This window comes from Phoca vitulina, unplaced genomic scaffold (assembly GCF_004348235.1).
Source record: "Phoca vitulina isolate PV1807 unplaced genomic scaffold, GSC_HSeal_1.0 scaffold13, whole genome shotgun sequence".
Lineage (NCBI taxonomy): Eukaryota > Metazoa > Chordata > Mammalia > Carnivora > Phocidae > Phoca > Phoca vitulina.
The window spans coordinates 7,361,063-7,380,130 of record NW_022589716.1 but is presented as its reverse complement, the minus strand read 5'-3'; the positions used below and the strand labels follow the sequence as shown (position 1 = coordinate 7,380,130).

At 41.2% G+C, this 19,068-nt stretch overlaps 1 protein-coding gene across 10 annotated transcripts in view; it reads left to right on the top strand.

The window, feature by feature from the left end:
• The first annotated feature begins 12 nt into the window (after nucleotides 1-12).
• Nucleotides 13-19,068, top strand: part of QRICH1 (glutamine rich 1) — a 52,824-nt gene continuing 33,768 nt past the window's right edge. The window contains exons 1-4 of one of the 10 annotated variants that reach the window (XM_032411255.1): nucleotides 747-1,105; nucleotides 1,836-1,895; nucleotides 2,000-4,103; nucleotides 10,397-10,726. In XM_032411255.1, the coding sequence (XP_032267146.1) occupies nucleotides 10,418-10,726 (309 nt within the window). In that variant the 5' untranslated portion in view covers nucleotides 747-1,105; nucleotides 1,836-1,895; nucleotides 2,000-4,103; nucleotides 10,397-10,417. Of the gene's footprint in view, nucleotides 381-746; nucleotides 4,104-7,859; nucleotides 10,727-19,068 lie in introns of those variants that run through there. The other 9 variants (XM_032411254.1, XM_032411252.1, XM_032411249.1 and 6 more) reach the window with 9 other exon arrangements.

The following is a 19,068-nucleotide window of genomic DNA, read 5'->3' as shown; positions in this document are numbered from 1 at the left end:
CTCGAAAGGCCGAACTCCGGCCCTGACTCCGCCCAGCATGGAGGGGCGTCCGAGGGCGGGACGCTCCGCCCTACACTCCTGGCTCTACTCGCCGTTTCTGCAGCCGGAGGCCCGGCCTCTCGCCTCGGCAGAAGCGTTCCCTTTAAGGTTGGCCAGGAGGCAGTCTCAATTCTCGCGGGATCCGACGCTTCGGTTATCGCGAGAGGAGCATTCGGCACCCATTGGCTGTGAGGGTTGAATGTAAGATGGCGCCCAGGGAGCTGTGAGGGGAAAATCCTGTCGGTCTTGGAGCGGCGACGGCGGAACCGGGGCCCCGAGCGGTGCGGCGGGGCCGGCGGGTAGAGCGGCGGCGGCGGCGGCGGCGACGACGACGTCGCCGGGTGAGGGCTGCAGTAGGGGCAGGGATGCGGCGAACCTGCGGGCCTGAGACAGCGGGCCCACCCCACACAACGGCGGGCGGGGGCGGGCGGGCGGGCCGCTGCCGCTGGGCCCAGGAGACCTCGGGGCGGCTCCGGAGCGGAGAATGTCCCTGGGCTCGCGCGCCCCCGCCCCTTGTGGGGTGGGGAGAGGCAGGTCGGGGACTCGGGTGGGCGCGGCGCGCGAACGCGCCCTGGTGCTCGCGCGCGGCCGGGCCTGTTTATACGCGGGCGCGCGCGCGCTGTGCGGCCCTTGGGGCGCGCGTGGCCGCCGACGTGCGCGTTCCCGGTTCGGATATCTCTGCTCCTGGTGCTGCGGCTCTTGGGCAAGAGCGGCTCTCTGTGGCGCGCGCCCGCCCGCGACCCCCGGCTTCGGGGCGCGCGCCCTGCTGTTGGGTGGCGGCGCCGCCGCCGCGAGGACGCGCAGGACACCTCTGCTGCGTGGAGCGGCGGCGAGCTGGCGGGCAGCTCGCAGTGTGAGGAAGGTTGTGGGTTGGGCCCTTCCTGCTCTGGTGACGTCCCCGGACCGCCGTGGCCTAGGCCTGGGGAGAAACCAACCGGCTTTGCCGTCTGACTGGAGGCTCCGCTGTTCTGCGAGGCGAGCGAGATTGCTCGTTCTTCTCGAAGAATGCAGTGACCTGAGGCCAATGTGCGGGGAGGGTGCTGCCCTGTTTCTGAAACTGAGCCCTGTAGGTCTGTGAGGGCAGCGAGCCCCCTCGAGTTTCCTCACCTTGTTCTGGTGCTTTGTGCTGGAGAGGGAAGGTTAATCCTGGAAGGCTCTTCAGCGGTACCTGCTTTCTTGTCATTGTAAAGTAATTCTTGCATAAGCGCAATTCCTACACGTCACCTCTGTGCGCTCCGGAAGGGGATCCTCTTCTGTGGTCGTGAAACTACCCGAGCTTTAAAATTCCACTTCAAATCCTTAAATGCAGCCTTTTCTTCTGTGCGGGTGGGAGGAGCTTACTTGTATTCTGTTAAGACTAAGGAAGGCCCGCTATCGATCAGCCAAAAAGTTGCCTAGAACAAAATTAAACAACCTGAGAAATCTGTGCTTTGCCTTCTTTTATAATTACAAAATTCTCCAACAGAAATTTCTAAAATCTGTTCATATATCACTGCAGAAGTCACTTTTGATGTAGAATTTCAATTCTTTTCAGCTTTTTTTGTTGTTCTGGTACTAGGGGAGTTCTAGGTTTGTCCTAGAGAAATATGCACTTCTTTTTTCTAAGACAAGACATGAGACTGTTTTACAGTCTTGGTTAATTAAGTTGAAGGAAAAAGAAACTAAGGAGGTAAAATTAGCAACCAAATTTAATAATGATGGGGGTAGTTCTTTTAATATACTGTATTTTAAGAACAAAGTTAAAATTTAAAAAGAGGCTTAGGATGGAAAGGACTTCTTTGTTCTATCTTCTTCAGAATGTTACAAGTCTTAAGAACTCAGGACAAGCAGCAGAAATACATGCAACATGGTGACTGGTGAGTTAAAATCATTCATATGCTGGAAATATGTGTGCAGTCTTTTTCCTCGTAGTATTGAAACATTACAAATCCTGCCAATCATTCTGGGTGCTGTCTGACAGAAACTACTAAGTGCTGGGAAATTGAAGATGTGGGAGAACTGCATCTTTGAATCCAGCCACAGTTTGCTGCTTGAACACTTTTCTTCTCTTGAAATGTAAGTCAATGCAACTTTCAGGTTTTAGCATTAGGACACATCAGCTTTTCTAAGGACCTTAAATGGTTCAAAGAAAAGCAGTAAAGTTTGAGAAAGGCTTAAAATTTTAATATACCTTTTAGGCCTGCTTATTCTGGGATATCTTTGTTTTTAACTGTTAAGTTTGAGATCTGCCTTTTAAATTGGTGTTTGTAGATAATATTTTTTGTAAGCTCATTAATTTAGATTTACCTACTAGAAGATGTCCTACTTCCAGCCCTCTGTGATGAATAATTTGTGTACCTTTTCATGAACCTTTGCTTTCCACATTCCCTTTCCAGCTTACGTTGTTGCCATTTCACACAAAAGATCAAATAGGGGTTCAAATTTCTTATAATTTTGAATTGCTCCCTAAAGGTAACCAAAGTCAGGGGCTCTAGGTATGGCTGTCTTCCATTATGACAGCTTCAGAATCAGGGATCTCTTCCTTAAAGCTTGCATGCTGTCTTTTAATTTAATCAGTTGTGGTTTGTTCTTTATGTGTCATGCTTTTTGCTTGTCTACTTTTTAAATGGCCACTCTTTATCTGTAGTCTTATATTTCTCAGCCTCAGAATGAGATGTTATATGAACGCCTGTTCTTTTCTGTTACTTTGTACTTGGTTGCCCTGCATTTTGTTCCAGATGTTTTAAGTCCTCTCCAGGCTAAATGCTCCATTTGTCACACTGGATTGTGATTTCTGATTTTGGCTGCATGAACAAATGATAGATTAACCTCTTGCTTTGCTGAAAAGGGGGAAAGAATGAACCTTTGGTGTCACACTTGAGGCTAGAGCGAAATTGTAGGTAGAGCTGGTTGGCTGTGTCAGAAAGCTTTTTTTGTTTGTTTTTTGAAATATCTATCTGTAAATTCAGGTGGATCTGTATAAAATTTAATGAAAAGTTAATTGTAATGAAAAGTAAAATGAACCACTGTGTAACTACCACCTCTTCAAGAAGTGGAACAGTGCTAGCACCACTGCACCCTTCATTGGCCCCTTCCTAGTCATAGCTTCTCAACCACTAGAGATAATTTTCATTCTGACTTCTGTGACAATCGTGTTTTTTCTTTTTACTTTTATCACCTTCATATCCCTCAACAACATAGTTTTGTTTGCTTTTGAGTTTTATGTAAATGGAATCATGCTGTATTTTATGTTTTCCTTCTTTTAGCATTGCTAAATTCATCCATGTTGTGTGCTACTGTAGTTCATTCATTCCAGTTTCTTTGTAGTATTCAGCTATGTGACTGTATCACAATTTACTTATCCCTTCTACTATTGATAGACATCTAGTTTTCTTCCGGTTTGGACTGTTATTAACAGTACTACTGTGAACATTCTTGTATAAGTACCTTTCTGTATGTGTGTGTCATACACACCTAGAAATAGAATTCCTGGGTTATATGGAGGGAATATTGTCAGCTTTACTAGTTAATGCAAATGGTTGTGCCAATTTACAGCCCCATCAGTCTTTGGTGGGAATGTGAATATAAGATCCTGGTTGAAAGTGTGTTGTCCAAAAATAGAACCATGGCAAAAATGCCCCTAAATCAGGGATTCCTCTGGTAAAGGCATGGGGTAGATGAATGGCCCAATAGGATAATACCTATCACAAACCCTGTATTGGTTTAGTATCTTTTAAGAATAGAAGCATATCTCCCAATTTCCTTCTTTGAAATGATTCTTTATGTTAATTAGGACAAATGTGACTGCAACTCCTTAAAATAGAAATTGATTTCTTTTTTAATGTGAATGTGTTCTTCAAGCCAGACTTACAAAGCTATGAGGAGCCATCTACACATAGAGTAGATGTGAACCGTGAGAGGGGCCCAGTAACATGACTGGGTAAACAGGAAGAGGCAGGGCTCTGAGGCAGCTCAGAGTTTCTTCTTTTAGTCCATCTCATATTCAAGACCCACCTTGTGGAACTGCATGGGGAACTGGGAAGAGGTATCAGAAATTTGAGGCGACCCAAGATAGGATGATTCTGGTGAGTACTTAAGTCTTCCTTTAGTACCTAAATAGAAAAAAGAAACTGGCAAAGAGACCTATGAAAATGTAATAGATTGTTCCTTTAGAATAATCTTTGTCCATCATACCTTCTTGTGTTCTAGCTATAAAATAATAAAAGTAATGATAACTTTAATACATTGAGGGCCTAAATCTTTGTCAGACACTGTGCTAAGCTCCAGTAGAAGGTACAGGGGAAATACTAGTGATTAAAAGGTGTATACAAGTGAAAATTTCCTAGGTCTGTTGGTGTGGGGTTTGTCTCTTTATTGTTTTGCAAAGCAGCTATGCTTAAAAGTATTCAGAAGCAAATGCTTGTTTACAGACTCCCCTACCCCAATGAGCCCCAAAGTGTTTTCCTCGCTCTTTCCTTTTTGACTCCCAGAAATTGGGAGTATTCAACTGTCCCTTCAGCTTCATGTTTTTCTGAAGTATTTTAATTAATCAGTTTATTTACTGCTCCTCACCAAGTCTTTGACTTGGAGCTAATTAAGAATCTTGCTTCTTTGGGGTGGGTAGAGAGTTTCTCTATTTCTCCATTACCAAGGCTCACCCTTGTGTTTCTTGAGAGCAGCATCTTGAAGAAGTTAACAATCTTCATTATTATGCAAGCTCTGGTGCTTGATGATTTTGTCTTTAAGAGTTTCAGATTTTGAGGGAAAAATCATGCTATGATCAGCCAGAATTGTTTGTGTCTATTACTGTTACTGTGGTATAATCACTGTGTAAAAAGATTAATTTTTAATTATCTTTTTGATTTAATACAAATTGTGGAAAATACAGGAGAGTATTAAACAGGAAGAAATTTAAGTCCTCTGTGATTCTACCACCAAGGCATAACTACTGTTGGCAGGTCTTTTTGTGTTTTTTTTCTTAGGCGTATAAACAATACTGGGATATATAAATACAATTGCATTGGTTTCCTTTTCACACATAACTTATTTCTGTGTTGTTAAATTTAAAAATTTAAATTAACTTTGTGTTGAGGGGACAAGGAATCTTCCAGATATTAACATTTCCCTCTCTCTCTCTTTTTTTTTTTTTTGCTACTGTGTTAATGGAAAGATCTGTAGAACACTTAGTGAATGCTTAGGAGTGGACTTTCTTTATATGAATTTGGTATATGATAACAGTGGCATTTCAAGTCAGTGGGCAAAGGAATTTCAATAATTGAATAAATAATACAGGGATGAGTTGTTTGCTCTTTGGAAAAAATAAAATTAGACTTGTACCTCACATTATGCAAAATAAATTTTAAATGGATCAAAGCATTGTATTAAAAAATTACACTGTAAGTCAAAAAAATTGTAGGTGAATAACGACCTGATTTTATGGTAGGGAGGGCTTTTTCTGAGCATAAAAACAAAGGAAGAAACCATGATCACCACTATTGAGAATTTGCTTAATTTTTCTGTGTTTTTTTTTTTTTACTCACTGACTAGTCTAAAATATTTAAATATTATTTTTGAAGCTTTCCCTCCACCCCCCACCCCTTCTAAACAGCACTTTTGTGTCAGGTCAAATGCTGACTTAGTGTATTTTCATTATTGGGATGTGTCAGTCTGGTGGATACTGCCAAGTGAGCAGGTTAAAAGGACAAGAAATGAAGCCATGTGTGTTTTAGTCTGTATAAATGGGCAGATTGGAATGTTCTTTCAAATTGGCCTTTTCCATTAAATTTTTATGTTCTCCAGGGGGCGCCTGGCTGGCTCAGTAGAGCATGCAACTCTTGATCTCTCGGTTGTGAGTTTGGCCCCACCTTGGGTGTAGAGATTACTTAAAAATAAAATCTTAAAAAAATTTTTTTAGGTTCTCCATTGAGTCCATTATTGGTTAATATTTTTAGCTTCCTCTGATTCATTGGTTCTCAAAGGATTCTTTGGACTTGTACAGACAGAGTCAGTGAAGAACCTCCTAGGGGCTTAGTGAAAGAAAAAAAGCAATGGGAATTGGGAAGCTGTGGCTTCTGCTTGAAGCTCCACTAACTACAGTGGGCTCTAAGCTTGGAGCACTGCAGAGGGTTTTTATACTTTGTAGTCTAAACTGTTTAAAATACAAAAGGTGTCTTTATCATAGGATGTTTCAGATATTTCGCAAAGAAGAATAGGAAGAGTATCTGTTGAGCCTTTATCAACATTTTCTGAGTTTTATAGAATTTTTCTTCTTCAAACTGTTGGTGTTTTGTTTTAATGAAATCCTAAAGAATGAACTTTGAGACTTCATAGCAGAAACATTCCCAAGCTTTTATTCCATTCTTTTTTTTTTTTTAATTTAATTAATTTTTGAGTAGGCTCCATGGGGCCCAACACGAGGTTCGAAGTCACGACCCTGGGATCTTGACCTGAGCTGAGATCAAGAGTTGGACACTTAACTGACCGAGCCACCCAGGCACCCCTTATTCCATTCTTTCTGAGAGCTGAATATCCATCTTATTTGTCCTTTTTGGAATAAATTTATAGTTGGACTAGAGTTTCTTACAGTGATTTGTCTTTTTTTTTTTTTTTTTAAGATATTTTATTTTCTGCCAGAGAGAGAGACAGCAAGAGAGGGAACACAAGCCGGGGGAGAGAGGGAGAGAGAAGTAGGCTTCCTGCAGAGCAGGGAGCCCGATGCGGGGCTTGATCCCAGGACCCTGGGATCATGACCTGAGCCGAAGGCAGACGCTTAACGACTGAGCCACCCAGGCGCCCCCTTATAGTGATTTATCTTAAGATCCTATTCTAGAAATACAGGTAGCATTTGTTTGGAGCAGAATGGTTTTTATCATCTTTGGAACCTTGATTTTAAAAAAAAAACATCCTGAGTTTAGTTTGGTATGAAATGCTGTATTCTAAAATGCTGTAAACTATTGATTAATTAGAAGCTCTACTCCCTTCGCTAAAGGCTTGTGAAAAATAGAAGATGCAGGACTTTAGTTTCCTTATTTTACATAGTAGGAAGTCTAGAGATACTCTAAACTTAGTAAGTCTACAAGTAGAGGTTTAAAGCTATGAAAGTGATCATGGCAAAAATAACAATGTGATTGGCAGGGGTTGGTGAGAGGAGGATGATTTAAATGCCCTAAACTTAACCTTTCCTGAAGGACAGGTCAGTGTTTAAAATTGGTAGATCAAGAAAGCATACTTGTTTTTTTGTGGGTTTTTTAAAATTATTTTTCTGTACTATTTGAATATTTTTTCTTAGAAAATGGGTGTGTTACTTGTACTTTCCCCCCACAACCAAAACAAAAACAAACCAGAAAACTAGGTTATAATTCTACCCTGAAAACTAAAGAAAAGTTGTTTCCAGAAAAAGAAGTTGGTGCGGTTCTCCTTTATATCTAATATCAGGCTTCAGATGAGGCTTAAGCCTCCTGATTACTGAAACTTGGAATAATGAAGGGAAATAAGTCACTAGAAGATTTAGGGCCTGCCTTTATCAAACAACGTTTGTATGAAGGTTTTCTGATTCTGTAAACTTAATTTGTAACTTTTGGGGGTATTTGTGTTTGTATTTATTTTCTCCCAGATTTGAGACAAAAAAAGGTTTTGCTACATGGTTCTCCATACTTTTTTTAAAAATTGCTTTGGGATGCCTAGGTGGCTCAGTTGTTAAGCGTCTGCCTTCGGCTCAGGTCATGATCCCAGGGTTCTGGGATCGAGTCCCACATTGGGCTCCTTGCTCAGTGAGGAGCCTGCTTCTTCTCCCTCTGCTGCTTCCCCTGCTTGTGCTCTCTCTCTCTCTCTGACAAATAAATAAATAAAAATCTTTAAAAAAATAAAAATAAAAAAATTGCGTTGACACAGTAGCTATGATTCCAGTACAGTCTTCAGAATTCAAGCAGTCTCTCAGTATTTTATGGGAATGCAACTAATTGTTGAAGAAAATAAATTTGGGGAAATGTAAGTTTCAGTTGACCTCTGCCATTCTTTTATAATGGAGGTGGAAAACTGAAATATGTAACAGCATGGTAGAGAACCAGTTAATTATGTTCATATATCTCTCCTTTGTTCCTTTTTGAGCCAGAAGTGTAGGTGTGATTAGGTATTTAGAGTCAGTCACATGTCGAGCATTTTGTAATGTTGTTGGGGCTATATTATGAGAGGTGCCTTCTTCAGAAGGAAATTCCAGTCAGTCATGATGCTCTTATCAGAGAGGAGATATGACACAGTCTGTACCAGTGTAGTGAGTGAGTTGGGTCACCTACACTGGAATGTCCTTCTCTGAATAGGTAACAGAAGGATGAGGTGCTTGGCCTTGTGGTGGTCTTATTCATTTGTGCCATGCACATCATTGAGAGCTTAATTTCAAAGTCTCATAACAGACCTCCTAATTTTCAACTCTGAGAAAAGATACCTGAATGCCCCAGCAGCAGAGAGAAGGGAGAACTGAGCAAGGGAGATGGTCAGAAGAGAAGTGAGAAAGGGACAGACGAGTTAATTTCAGATTAGAGGCTGTCAGCAAAGGCTTTAACCTTGCCCTCACCTGACCTGCACTTGCTATTCTCTGCACTTTATTGTTCTTGGGGTTTCCTGAGAAATAGAGGCTCTCCTGAGAGTAGTGGCCTAGGATTTGATTTTAGGCAGACAAGGTATATGTGGTGTTTTTTATTTATGGAGAAATATATTTAGAATATATTATATGCATCATTATAAAAGATTTATTGTTGGGTCTATTCTCTTTGAAAGCACCCAAATATAACTTGTATAGTATACTTACAGTGTCCCACAGAAATGTTGCCAGTGTTAGTAACTTAATAGCAGTAAGAATCATATGTTTTCTTTGGTCTCACACTTGTCCTGGATATATAGGTTCTTTTCCCATGATATATACTAACCATTTACCAAGAAAAAGGGTAACATTTATGGTTGTAAGTTACAGATGTTACGGAGACAAAAGAGCCATAATCCTTTTTTTACATTCAGTTGCAAATACAACATACATGTATATACATATATGTACCTACTGTGTGTCAGCCATTCAGAGAGTTTCGGGACACAGTCTTGTCTGCCAGGAGTTTAGTCAGGTGGAAGAGATGAGATGATTACCCATATGCCTTATGTCTGTAACGTAAGGTAGAACATCTGGGCAGTGAAAGAGAGACTGGTATTTCTAGCCTTGATGCCCTTCTAGCCTTTCCTTGATGGCTCAAGGAAACAAATCACTTTTCCATTTGCGATTGACGGAGAGTCCTTTTTGGCAAAAAGGTTCACATGGTTTGTGTGACTCTCATATCCTGCTGCTGCTTTTATTCTGGAGGTGGTTCTGACCCAGAGGGGAGGGAACGGTATGAAAGCAGCAGTGGCAGGGCACTCAGCAGTCCATAGATAGATTGCATGGTTGCGCCCTGGTAATTGAGAATTACTATCTATCCCTGCAGGTTAATTCTTAGGGTAAATACCACAATGAAAAACTTGCTGAATTGATTTCTGAATTTTAGTAGTGACCTAGTTAATTTAAAGCACTATTCAACTCCCTCCCCCCAACTAATTTTAATAATATTAGTTAGTACTTAAATAGTGCTATCTATGTTGGATGCTCTTCTAAGTACTTTACGTATGTTTAACCTTTATGGCAATTCTGTATGGTAGATACTCTTTTGTCCGCATTTTATACACAAGAGAACTAAGGTTAACTAACTTGTCCAGGGTTTCAGCGCTAAGGAGAGATCAAGCTGGGATTTGGACCCTGGCAGGCTAGCTCCAAAATCCATGCTTTTGACCAGTAAGTTGTGCTATAAAACAATGTGAGCAGTATATGGCAAACGGATTTTTGGTGTTTCTGGTGGAAGATGAAGTATATATTCCCTTTCTCTAGGGTCTTGCTACAGCTAGATGGCATATGTGTTCTTCACTCTAGGACATCATTGGCAGCAGAAATTGAACATGTCAGTAGGAATCCCTGCTCCTAGCTTCCTTGGTAGTCCTCTCTGTGATGGTCACAGAGTAGTTTTGCATGTGACTTTTACTGTCCAGTGCTTGGCTCTGCAGAGAAGATGGCATTGACCTAGTGCTGGGTGGAGAGTGTGTTTTCAGCCTGTTTCATCCAGTACTGTGACGCATGCTTTGTTTTTTGTTTTCAGTGTGATAGTTTGATTTAAGAAATGTTTATAGAAACAATTTTTAGACACTGTTAACTAAAAAGAGAATAAGGTGGTATAATAACTTTATTTTGAATTCTAGATATACAAAGCTGCCTTGAATATTCCACTCTGTTGCAAGCATGATTGCTCTGCATTTCAGAATATGAAAACAGTAGCATGATTTTGACTTCTGACATTTATTTTATTTCTAGGAACCCTGAGGACTCTGCAATATGAATAATTCTCTGGAAAACACCATTTCCTTTGAAGAGTACATCAGAGTAAAGGCGCGGTCTGTCCCGCAACACAGGATGAAGGAATTTCTGGACTCGCTAGCCTCTAAGGGGCCGGAAGCCCTTCAGGAGTTCCAGCAGACAGCTACCACTACCATGGTGTACCAACAGGGTGGGAACTGCATTTACACAGACAGCACCGAAGTGGCTGGGTCTTTGCTTGAACTTGCCTGTCCAGTCACCACCAGTGTTCAGCCACAAACCCAACAAGAACAGCAGATTCAGGTTCAACAGCCACAGCAGGTTCAGGTAAAAGGGAGATGTTGAGGTGCATTCTGTTTAACAGATTTTATTTGCCATCAGGGTTTTGGTTAGTAGGAACATCACATCTTATATACAAATGTCCGAGGTTGTTTTCACTAAGGGGAGTACTCTGGTATTTTAAAAAACATTTTATTTAACATAAAGGCTTTCATAGTACAGACTAAAAATATTTGCAACTACCATAAACTAAAAAGATTACAGATACTTGCCATTTGCTTTGGAGAATTGAACAGTATAGGAATTAGTGGTCTTCTGGGACTGGATTTGGATGTGACACAGCTGTGTGTAACTGAAGGTTCCCTTTTGTCTGTGTCACCCTGAACAGATCAAGGGCAGAGGAGGGGCTCGTGTTAGCTCATTATTTAAAGCATGATGTTTGAAACTTGTTTTAAAATGGATATGATATATTTTAGTGGTCTTCATTTAGTTTTGTGGTTCCCTGACTTAGGTCACTTGTAGATTTCTAGGTCTGCATTTACTATTTGTAATCCTCAGGAAATAATGCTAATTGATAATGAGCTTACAGAAAGAGGAGAAACTTAATACATTTGCTGAGAAGGTAAAAGTGCCTCTTTAGGGGTTCCTTATATGAAACTAACAGTATGCTCCATTTACAAATGCTGCTTTCTTGCTCCTGTCTATTGTGATTCTGTTTCATTCTGCCCTCACTGCTTTTTCCACCAAGAGAATTAGAAAGGGTAGAACCTCACGGACGGGCAAGGACTGTGGAGAGGTGTGTCTGATGAGATAGAAAGACTGTGGCCTCTTTGCTTCTTAGGAATGCAGGCAGGTATATTGGAAGGACCTGGGCTCTGGAGTAGGATTCCTGGGTTTAAATCTGGCTTGACCTACTATTTGTTGACATGATTTAAATCTTTTCAGCCCTAGATTTTTCATCTGTTAAATTTAGTGAGACTGAATGAGATAATAGACAAGAAAACATTTAGCACGTGGAGGAATGCAGTCATTGTTTTTTCCTTTTTTTTTTTTTTTTAAGATTTTATTTATTTGACAGAGAGCACAAGCGGGAAGCAGCAGGCAGTGGGAGAGGGAGAAACAGGCTTTTCGCTGAGCAGGGAACCTGATGCAGGTCTCAGTCCCAGGACTCTGGGATCATGACCTGAGCTGAAGGCAGACTCTTAACCAACTGAGCCACCCAGGCGCCCCTGTTTTTTCCATTCTTTATAAGGAAGGAGGGGTACAGGAAAGGTAGATAAGAGGAGGCTGACTTTTTGGTTTGAGAAATTATTCTGCTGTTACTTACAGCATGGACTTCCTTTTTCCTAAGATTAAAATGGTTTGGGATATGGGCGTCAGACTGGCTAAATCCGTAGAGCATGCGATGTGACTCTTGATCTTGGGGTCTTGAGTTCAAGCCTCATGCTGGGCATAGAGCTCACTTTAAAAAAATAAAAGGGAAAAAGAATGGTTTGGGATTTGAGTCTAAAGTGTTGTTTGAGACTTTATGTTTAAGATGGCTGACTGAGGTCACCTATTAACATCTTCTTTCCTCAAAACACCTGTAAATAAAAGAAGAAATATAAATAGAATAAATCCATGAGATACAAGCACTGAGCATGGAGCTTGCTTAAGATTCTTTCTCTCCCTCTGCCACTCCCACCACTTGCGCTCTCTCTCTCTCACTTAAAAAAACAAAAAAAACACCTCTTTTTTTTTTTGTTTTTTTAAGATTTTATTTATTTATTTGAGAGAGAGAATGAGAGAGAGAGAGCACATGAGAGGGGGGAGGGTCAGAGGGAGAAGCAGACTCCCTGCTGAGCAGGGAGCCCGATATGGGACTCGATCCAGGGACTCCAGGATCATGACCTGAGCCGAAGGCAGTCGCTTAACCAACTGAGCCACCCAGGCACCCCCAAAAAAAAACTCTTACGGCAGATATAGTTTCATTAATTACTGGCTTAAGCCAGAGGGATTTAATTTTTCTAAAAGTTGGCTTTGTAGATTTAATTTAAATAAAGATTAAATTGATATTAATTAATGTTACTTACATGAAAATTGACATTGTTAATCTAAAGCTACCAAAATCATGAGCCAGATAATATGACTGATGATACAACTTTATATAAGACTTCGAAAAAAACATTTTTTTTCTGAGTGACATCAGAATCAAATATATGCCTCGCAGTTACAAAATTATTATACAGGGGTGCCTGGATGGCTCAGTTGGTTAAGCCTCCAACTCTTGATCTCAGCTCAGGTCTTGATCTCAGGGTCATGAGTTCAAGCCCAGCCTGAACGCTCAGCTCCATGCCCACTTAAAAAAAAACACCACAGAATTACTATATACACACGTCAGTTTCTTGATATCTTTTATAGGTCTATCTATACTCAGTTTAAAAGGATAGTTTTTTGTTTTTTTTTTAAGATTTTATTTATTTATTTGACAGAGAAAGAGAGCACAAGTAGGCAGAGCAGCAGGCAGAGGCAGAGGGAGAGGGAGAAGCAGGCTCTCTGCCCAGCAGGGAGCCGGACATGGGGCTCGATCCCAGGACCCTGGGATCGTGACCTGAGCCGAAGGCAGCCGCTTAACCAACTGAGCCACCCAGGTGCCCCAAAAGAATAGTTTTTGAAACTAAAAATAGCACATGAGACATAGGGAGGTCAAGTCCTGTATCAGTAGATACTGTTTGCACCCAAACTGTTTTAACTGGAGCCTGTGCTTCTAAATAGTGTTTCTAATACATAAAGAACTCTTAGAAAGTAGAAAAAAATAATCTAGTAAAAAAAATGAACAAAGGATATAAGTAGTTTATGGAAGAGGAAACACAGGTGGTGATCATAAGCATATCAGATGTTTCATACTACTGGTGATTATAGAAGTATAAATTTTAAAAGTGAAATATATTTCATTTATTAGATAGGAAAACATTTACAAAGATTTCACCCAGGACAGCAAGGATATGGAGAAGATAAATTTGTAACTTTGGGGCGCCTAGGTGGCTCAGTCAGTTAAGCATCTGTCTTTGGCTCAGGTCATGATCCAAGGGTCCTGGGATCAAGCCCTGCATCTGGCTTCCTGCTCAGTGGAGAGCCTGCTTCTCCCTCTCCCTCTGCTGCTTGTGCTCTTTCGTTTGCTTACTGTCTCTCAAGTGAATAAATAAACTCTTTTTTAAAAAATGCAAAAAAAAATTAGTGTAACTTCTTGGAAGTGATTTTGGCAATACTTGTCAAATGTTTAAGTGTGCATCCCTTTGGTCTTGCATTTGTGTTCACAGATATATGTGTATATAGGGGTATTCACTGCTGCACTAATAGTAGTAGTAATACTAGAAACAAGTCACTCAGTAAGAGAAATGGCAAAAATGGTACAATTGTAGTGTAGTGTCCTATGTGCCAGAAGAATGAGGTAGATCTATGTATTTTGACAGGGTAGGATGTTTAACACATTGCTGAGTGTCAAAACCAGTTTAGTATCACTGATTTTTAACATGTAGAATGTAGTGGTCCTTAAATAATAGTAGTGAAGTTCAAAACAGTAATTGGGTTCAGGAGTGGGGTGCTAAGGAGGAGAGCTCGAATTTTTATTTGTTTGTTTATTTATTTTTAAGTAGGCTCCATGCTGGGCTTGAATTTTTAAGTAAACATGAGGGACTCCTGGATGACTCAGTCAGTTGAGCATCTGACTCTTACTTTCAGCTCAGGTTGTTGTCTCAGGTTTATGGGATCAAAGCTCTGCATTAGGCTCCCCACTTAGTGGGAGTCTGCTTCTCTCTCTCTCACTCTGCCTCTCCCCCTGCTCACATGTGCTCACTCTCTCTAAAAATAAATCTTTAAAAAAAAAAAAAAAATGAGCTAATTTTGTGATGAGACGAAAGTGCTGTTTGGAAATATTTTGCTTTGAACTTGTAGGTATAGGGCAATGAATCTTTTTTTTTTTTTTCTTTTATTATGTTATGTTAATCACAATACATTACATCATTAGTTTTTGGTGTAGCGTTCCATGATTCATTGTTTGCGTATAACACCCAGCGTTCCATTCAGTACATGTCCTCTTTAATACCCATCACTAGGCTAACCCATCCTCCCACCCCCCTCCCCTCTAGAACCCTCAGTTTGTTTCTCTGAGTCCATAGTCTCTCATGGTTTGTCTCCCCCTCCGAATTTCCCCCCTTCATTTTTCCCTTTCTACTATCTTCTTTTTTTTTTTTTTTTAACATATAATGTATTATTTGTTTCAGAGGTACAGGTCTGTGATTCAACAGTCTTAAATAATTCACAGTTCTCACCATAGCACATACCCTCCCCAATGTCTATCACCCAGCCACCCCATCCCTCCCACCCCCACCACTCCAGCAACCCTCAGTTTGTTTCCTGAGATTAAGAATTCCTCATATCCGTGAGATCATATGATACATGCCTTTGTCTGATTGACTTATTTTGCTCCGCATAATACCCTCCAGTTCCATCCATGTTGTTGCAAAAGGCAAGGTTTCATTCCTTTTGATGGCTGCATAATATTACATTGTGTATATATACCACATCTTCTTTATCCATTCATCTGTCGATGGACATCTGGGCTCTTTCCATAGTTTGGCTATTGTGGACAGTGCTGCTATAAACATTGGAGTGCATGTACTACCGCTTTGGATCACTACATTTGTATCTTCGGGGTAAATACCCATTAGTGCAATTGCTGGGTCGTAGGGTAGCTTTATTTTCAACTTTTTGAGGAACCTCCATACTGTTTTCCAGAGTGGCTGCACCAGCTTGCATTCCCACCAACAGTGTAGGAGGGTTCCCCTTTCTCCACATCCCCGCCAACATCTGTCGTTTCCTGACTTGTTAATTTTAGCCATTCTGACTGATGTGAGGTGGTATCTCACTGAGGTTTTGATTTGGATTTCCCTGATGCCGAGCGATGTTGAGCACTTTTTCATGTGTCTGTTGGCCATTTGGATGTCTTTTTTGGAAAAATGTCTGTTCATTCTTCTGCCCATTTCTTGATTGGATCATTTGTTCTTTGGATGTTGAGTTTGATAAGTTCTTTATAGATTTTGGATACTAGTAGGGCAATGATTCTTAACCTTTTCTTCCCTGTCCCAGACATCTTATGTCTCTATGTATAAAGTCCTTTGCTCTAGATGCTTGGGTACAATGGTGAACAAGACAGAAAGCTCCCTGATCTTGTGGAGCATAATATTATAGCTGGAAGGAGATAGATGGTACATAAGACAAATCTTGTTATAGGGGCGCCTGGATGGCTCAGTTGGTTAAGCGACTGCCTTCGGCTCAGGTCATGATCCCGGGGTCCTGGGATCGAGCCCCGCATCAGGCTCCCTGCTCGGCTGGAAGCCTGCTTCTCCCTCTCCCACTCCCCCTACTTCTGTTCCCCCTCACGCTGTCTCTCTCTCTGTCAATTAAATAAATAAATAAAATCTTTAAAAAAAAAAAATCTTGTTATATAGTGATGAATGCAGAGGAGTGAAACGAAGGTAGATGGGGGGATCAGGATAAGCCCCAGTGTGCTCTTTTTCTTTTTTTTTTTTAAAGATTTTATTTATTTATTTTTGAGAGAGAGAGAGAGAGAGAGAGAGAGAACAAGTGGGGGGAGGGGCAGAGGGAGAAGTAGGCTCCCCGCTGAGCAGGGAGCCCAATGTGGGACTCAATCCCAGGACCCTGGGATCATGACCTGAGCCGAAGGCAGACGCTTAACCGACTGAGCCACCCAGGTGCCCAGCCCAAGTGTGCTCTTAACATTGAGTTAAGACCAAAGGGTGTTGGCAGATGAACCATGGTGGTTATCTGAGGAAAGAGCATTCCAAATCAGAAAGCCCTAAGGTGGGAGCCTGCTTATTTTAAAAAATGGCAAAAAGGCTGGGGTGCCTGGGTAGCTCAGTTGGTTAAATGCCTGACTTGATTTTAGCGCAGGTCTTGATCTCAGGGTAATGAGTTCAAGCCCCATGTTGGGCTCTGCGCTGGACTAGGAATGTACTTAAAAAAAAAAAAAAAAAGCAGAAAGGCACTGAATGAATGGATGGATGAGGCTAGAGAGGTGACATATGTACATATTGAAATGTAGGTCTGAACAGACTTGCCTTCTCAATTTACATGGTTAAAAGACTCCTTGCCACATGGTACAGTTGACTCTTGAACAATGTGGGGTTAGGGATATTGACTCCCTGCACAGGTGGAAATCATGTAATTTTTTTTTTTTTAAGATTTTTATTATTTGTCAGAGAGAGAGTACACAAGCAGGGGGAGCGGCAGGCAGAAGGAGAAGCAGGCTGCCTGCTGAGCAGGACCCTGGGATCATGACCTGAATAGAAGGCAGCCGCTTAACCGACTAAACCACCCAGGCGTCCCTCTTCATGTAATTTTCACTCCCCAAAAACTTAATAGCCTACTGCTGACTGGAAGCCTTACTGACAACATTAGCAGTCAATTAGCACATATTTTGTATGTTGTATGTATTGTATACTGTATTCTCATAATCTAGAGAAAAAATGTTATAAAGCAAATCATAAGGAAGAGAAAATACATTTTCTTTTTTTAAAGATTTTATTTATTTGAGAGAGTATGCGTGTGCATGTGAGGGTGGGGAGCAGAGGCAGAGAATCTCGTGGATTCCATGGAGCCCGATGTGGGGCAGGGCTCAATGTCATGACCCATGAAATCATGACCTGAGCTGGACACTTAACCGATTGAGCCACCTAGGTGCCCCAAGAAAATACATTTTCAATACTATACTGCATTTATCAAAAATAAACTCCTGCCTATAAGTGGGCCCATGCAGTTCAAACCCAAGTTGTTCAAGGGTCAGCTGTATTGTGTCTCAACCTAACCCTTTTTTTTTTTTAAGGTTTTATTTATTTATTTGATAGAGAGAGGGAGAGTGAAAGGGAGAAGCAGGCTCCCTTCTGAGCAGAGACCCTGACATGGTGCTCAATCCCAGGACCCTGAGGCCATGACCTGAGCTGAAGGCAGACGCTCAACCAACTGAGCCACTCAGGTGCCCCTCAACCTAACCCTTTTGATAAGAATTAAAAATTATGTCTATATTAATGTTATTTAAAATTTCAAAACAGTTTACTGTCTTGAGAACCTAGGCTGTAAATTTCAAAGCAATTTACTATCTTGGAACCTAGATTTTTTTTTTTTTTTATTGTGGCAAAATTAGATTGCTTTTTAAAAACTGTTAACCACCTTGGATAGCTTCCTCTGTCAGACTTCCTCATCTGTCCAGCCTAGAAGCAGCACATACATTGTTGGATTTGACACAGTAATTACATCCTTAGAACAGTTTTAGTGAATTGGTGGGAGACAAAGGTACATGTTAAAGGTTAATCACAAAAGTAGCTATCTGAGTAAGTCTCACTGTGTTCTTTTACTCTCTACTACTAACACAGTCACACTTCAGGCCACCAAATGTGTGGGTTTTTTCCCACATTGACCAATTCTCTGACATCAGCTAACTGTCCTACAATTCAGTTGACGCTGTCTACTTGGAGTTAGTGTCAGGTCCCACAACTTAAGGGATCAGTCCCACAAGACTGCCCTCCAGCTCATATACCGATCAAGTCCCAGGATATCACCTGTATTTCTGATTGACCAGCTATCAATTGAGGTTCCCACTACCCCTCCTCAGGTTTCATAATTTGTTAGAACAACTCACAGAACTCAAGGAAACACATTTACTGGTATATTGTATAATAAATGATATGATAGAAGATACAAATGAACAGCCAGATAAAGACATACAGGAGCCTCTGTCCATATGGAGTTGGGGTGTACCACATTCCTGGCATGTGAGTGTGTTAACCAACACAGTAGTTCCCTGAACCCTATACTTCTGGGATTTTTATGGAGGCTACACCACATAAGTATAATCCATTAGTAACTCAATTCTAGCCCCTCCTCCAGAGAATGGAGTGTGGGGCTGAAAGTGCCAAGCTTCTAATCATGGCTTGGTCTTTCTGGTGACCAGCCTCATCGAGGAGCCCACCAGGAGTTGCCTCATTAGAACACAAGATGCACCTAGCATTTTTATTATTGCTTATGAAATTAGAAAGGTTTTAGAAGCTCTGGCCAGGAACCAGAGAAAACAAAATACATAATTTTTATTATATCATAGTATCATACATCTAGTTAAGATAAGGAGGTACCTTCTAAAGGCAAAAACAAGAGCTGCCATGTAAATGCCTTGACAGTGTATACAGTACTAGGAAAGGCCCAAGTTTTCTGTTCCTGGTAGGTCAGCCTGAGCTGGGTAAAGGGGATTCATTTGGAACTTCCCTTTCAAGAACCCTCTTGAGTTGGTTGCTTCCTAAAGCATCCACATGGAGTTAAATGCATGTGCTAGAGAGAAG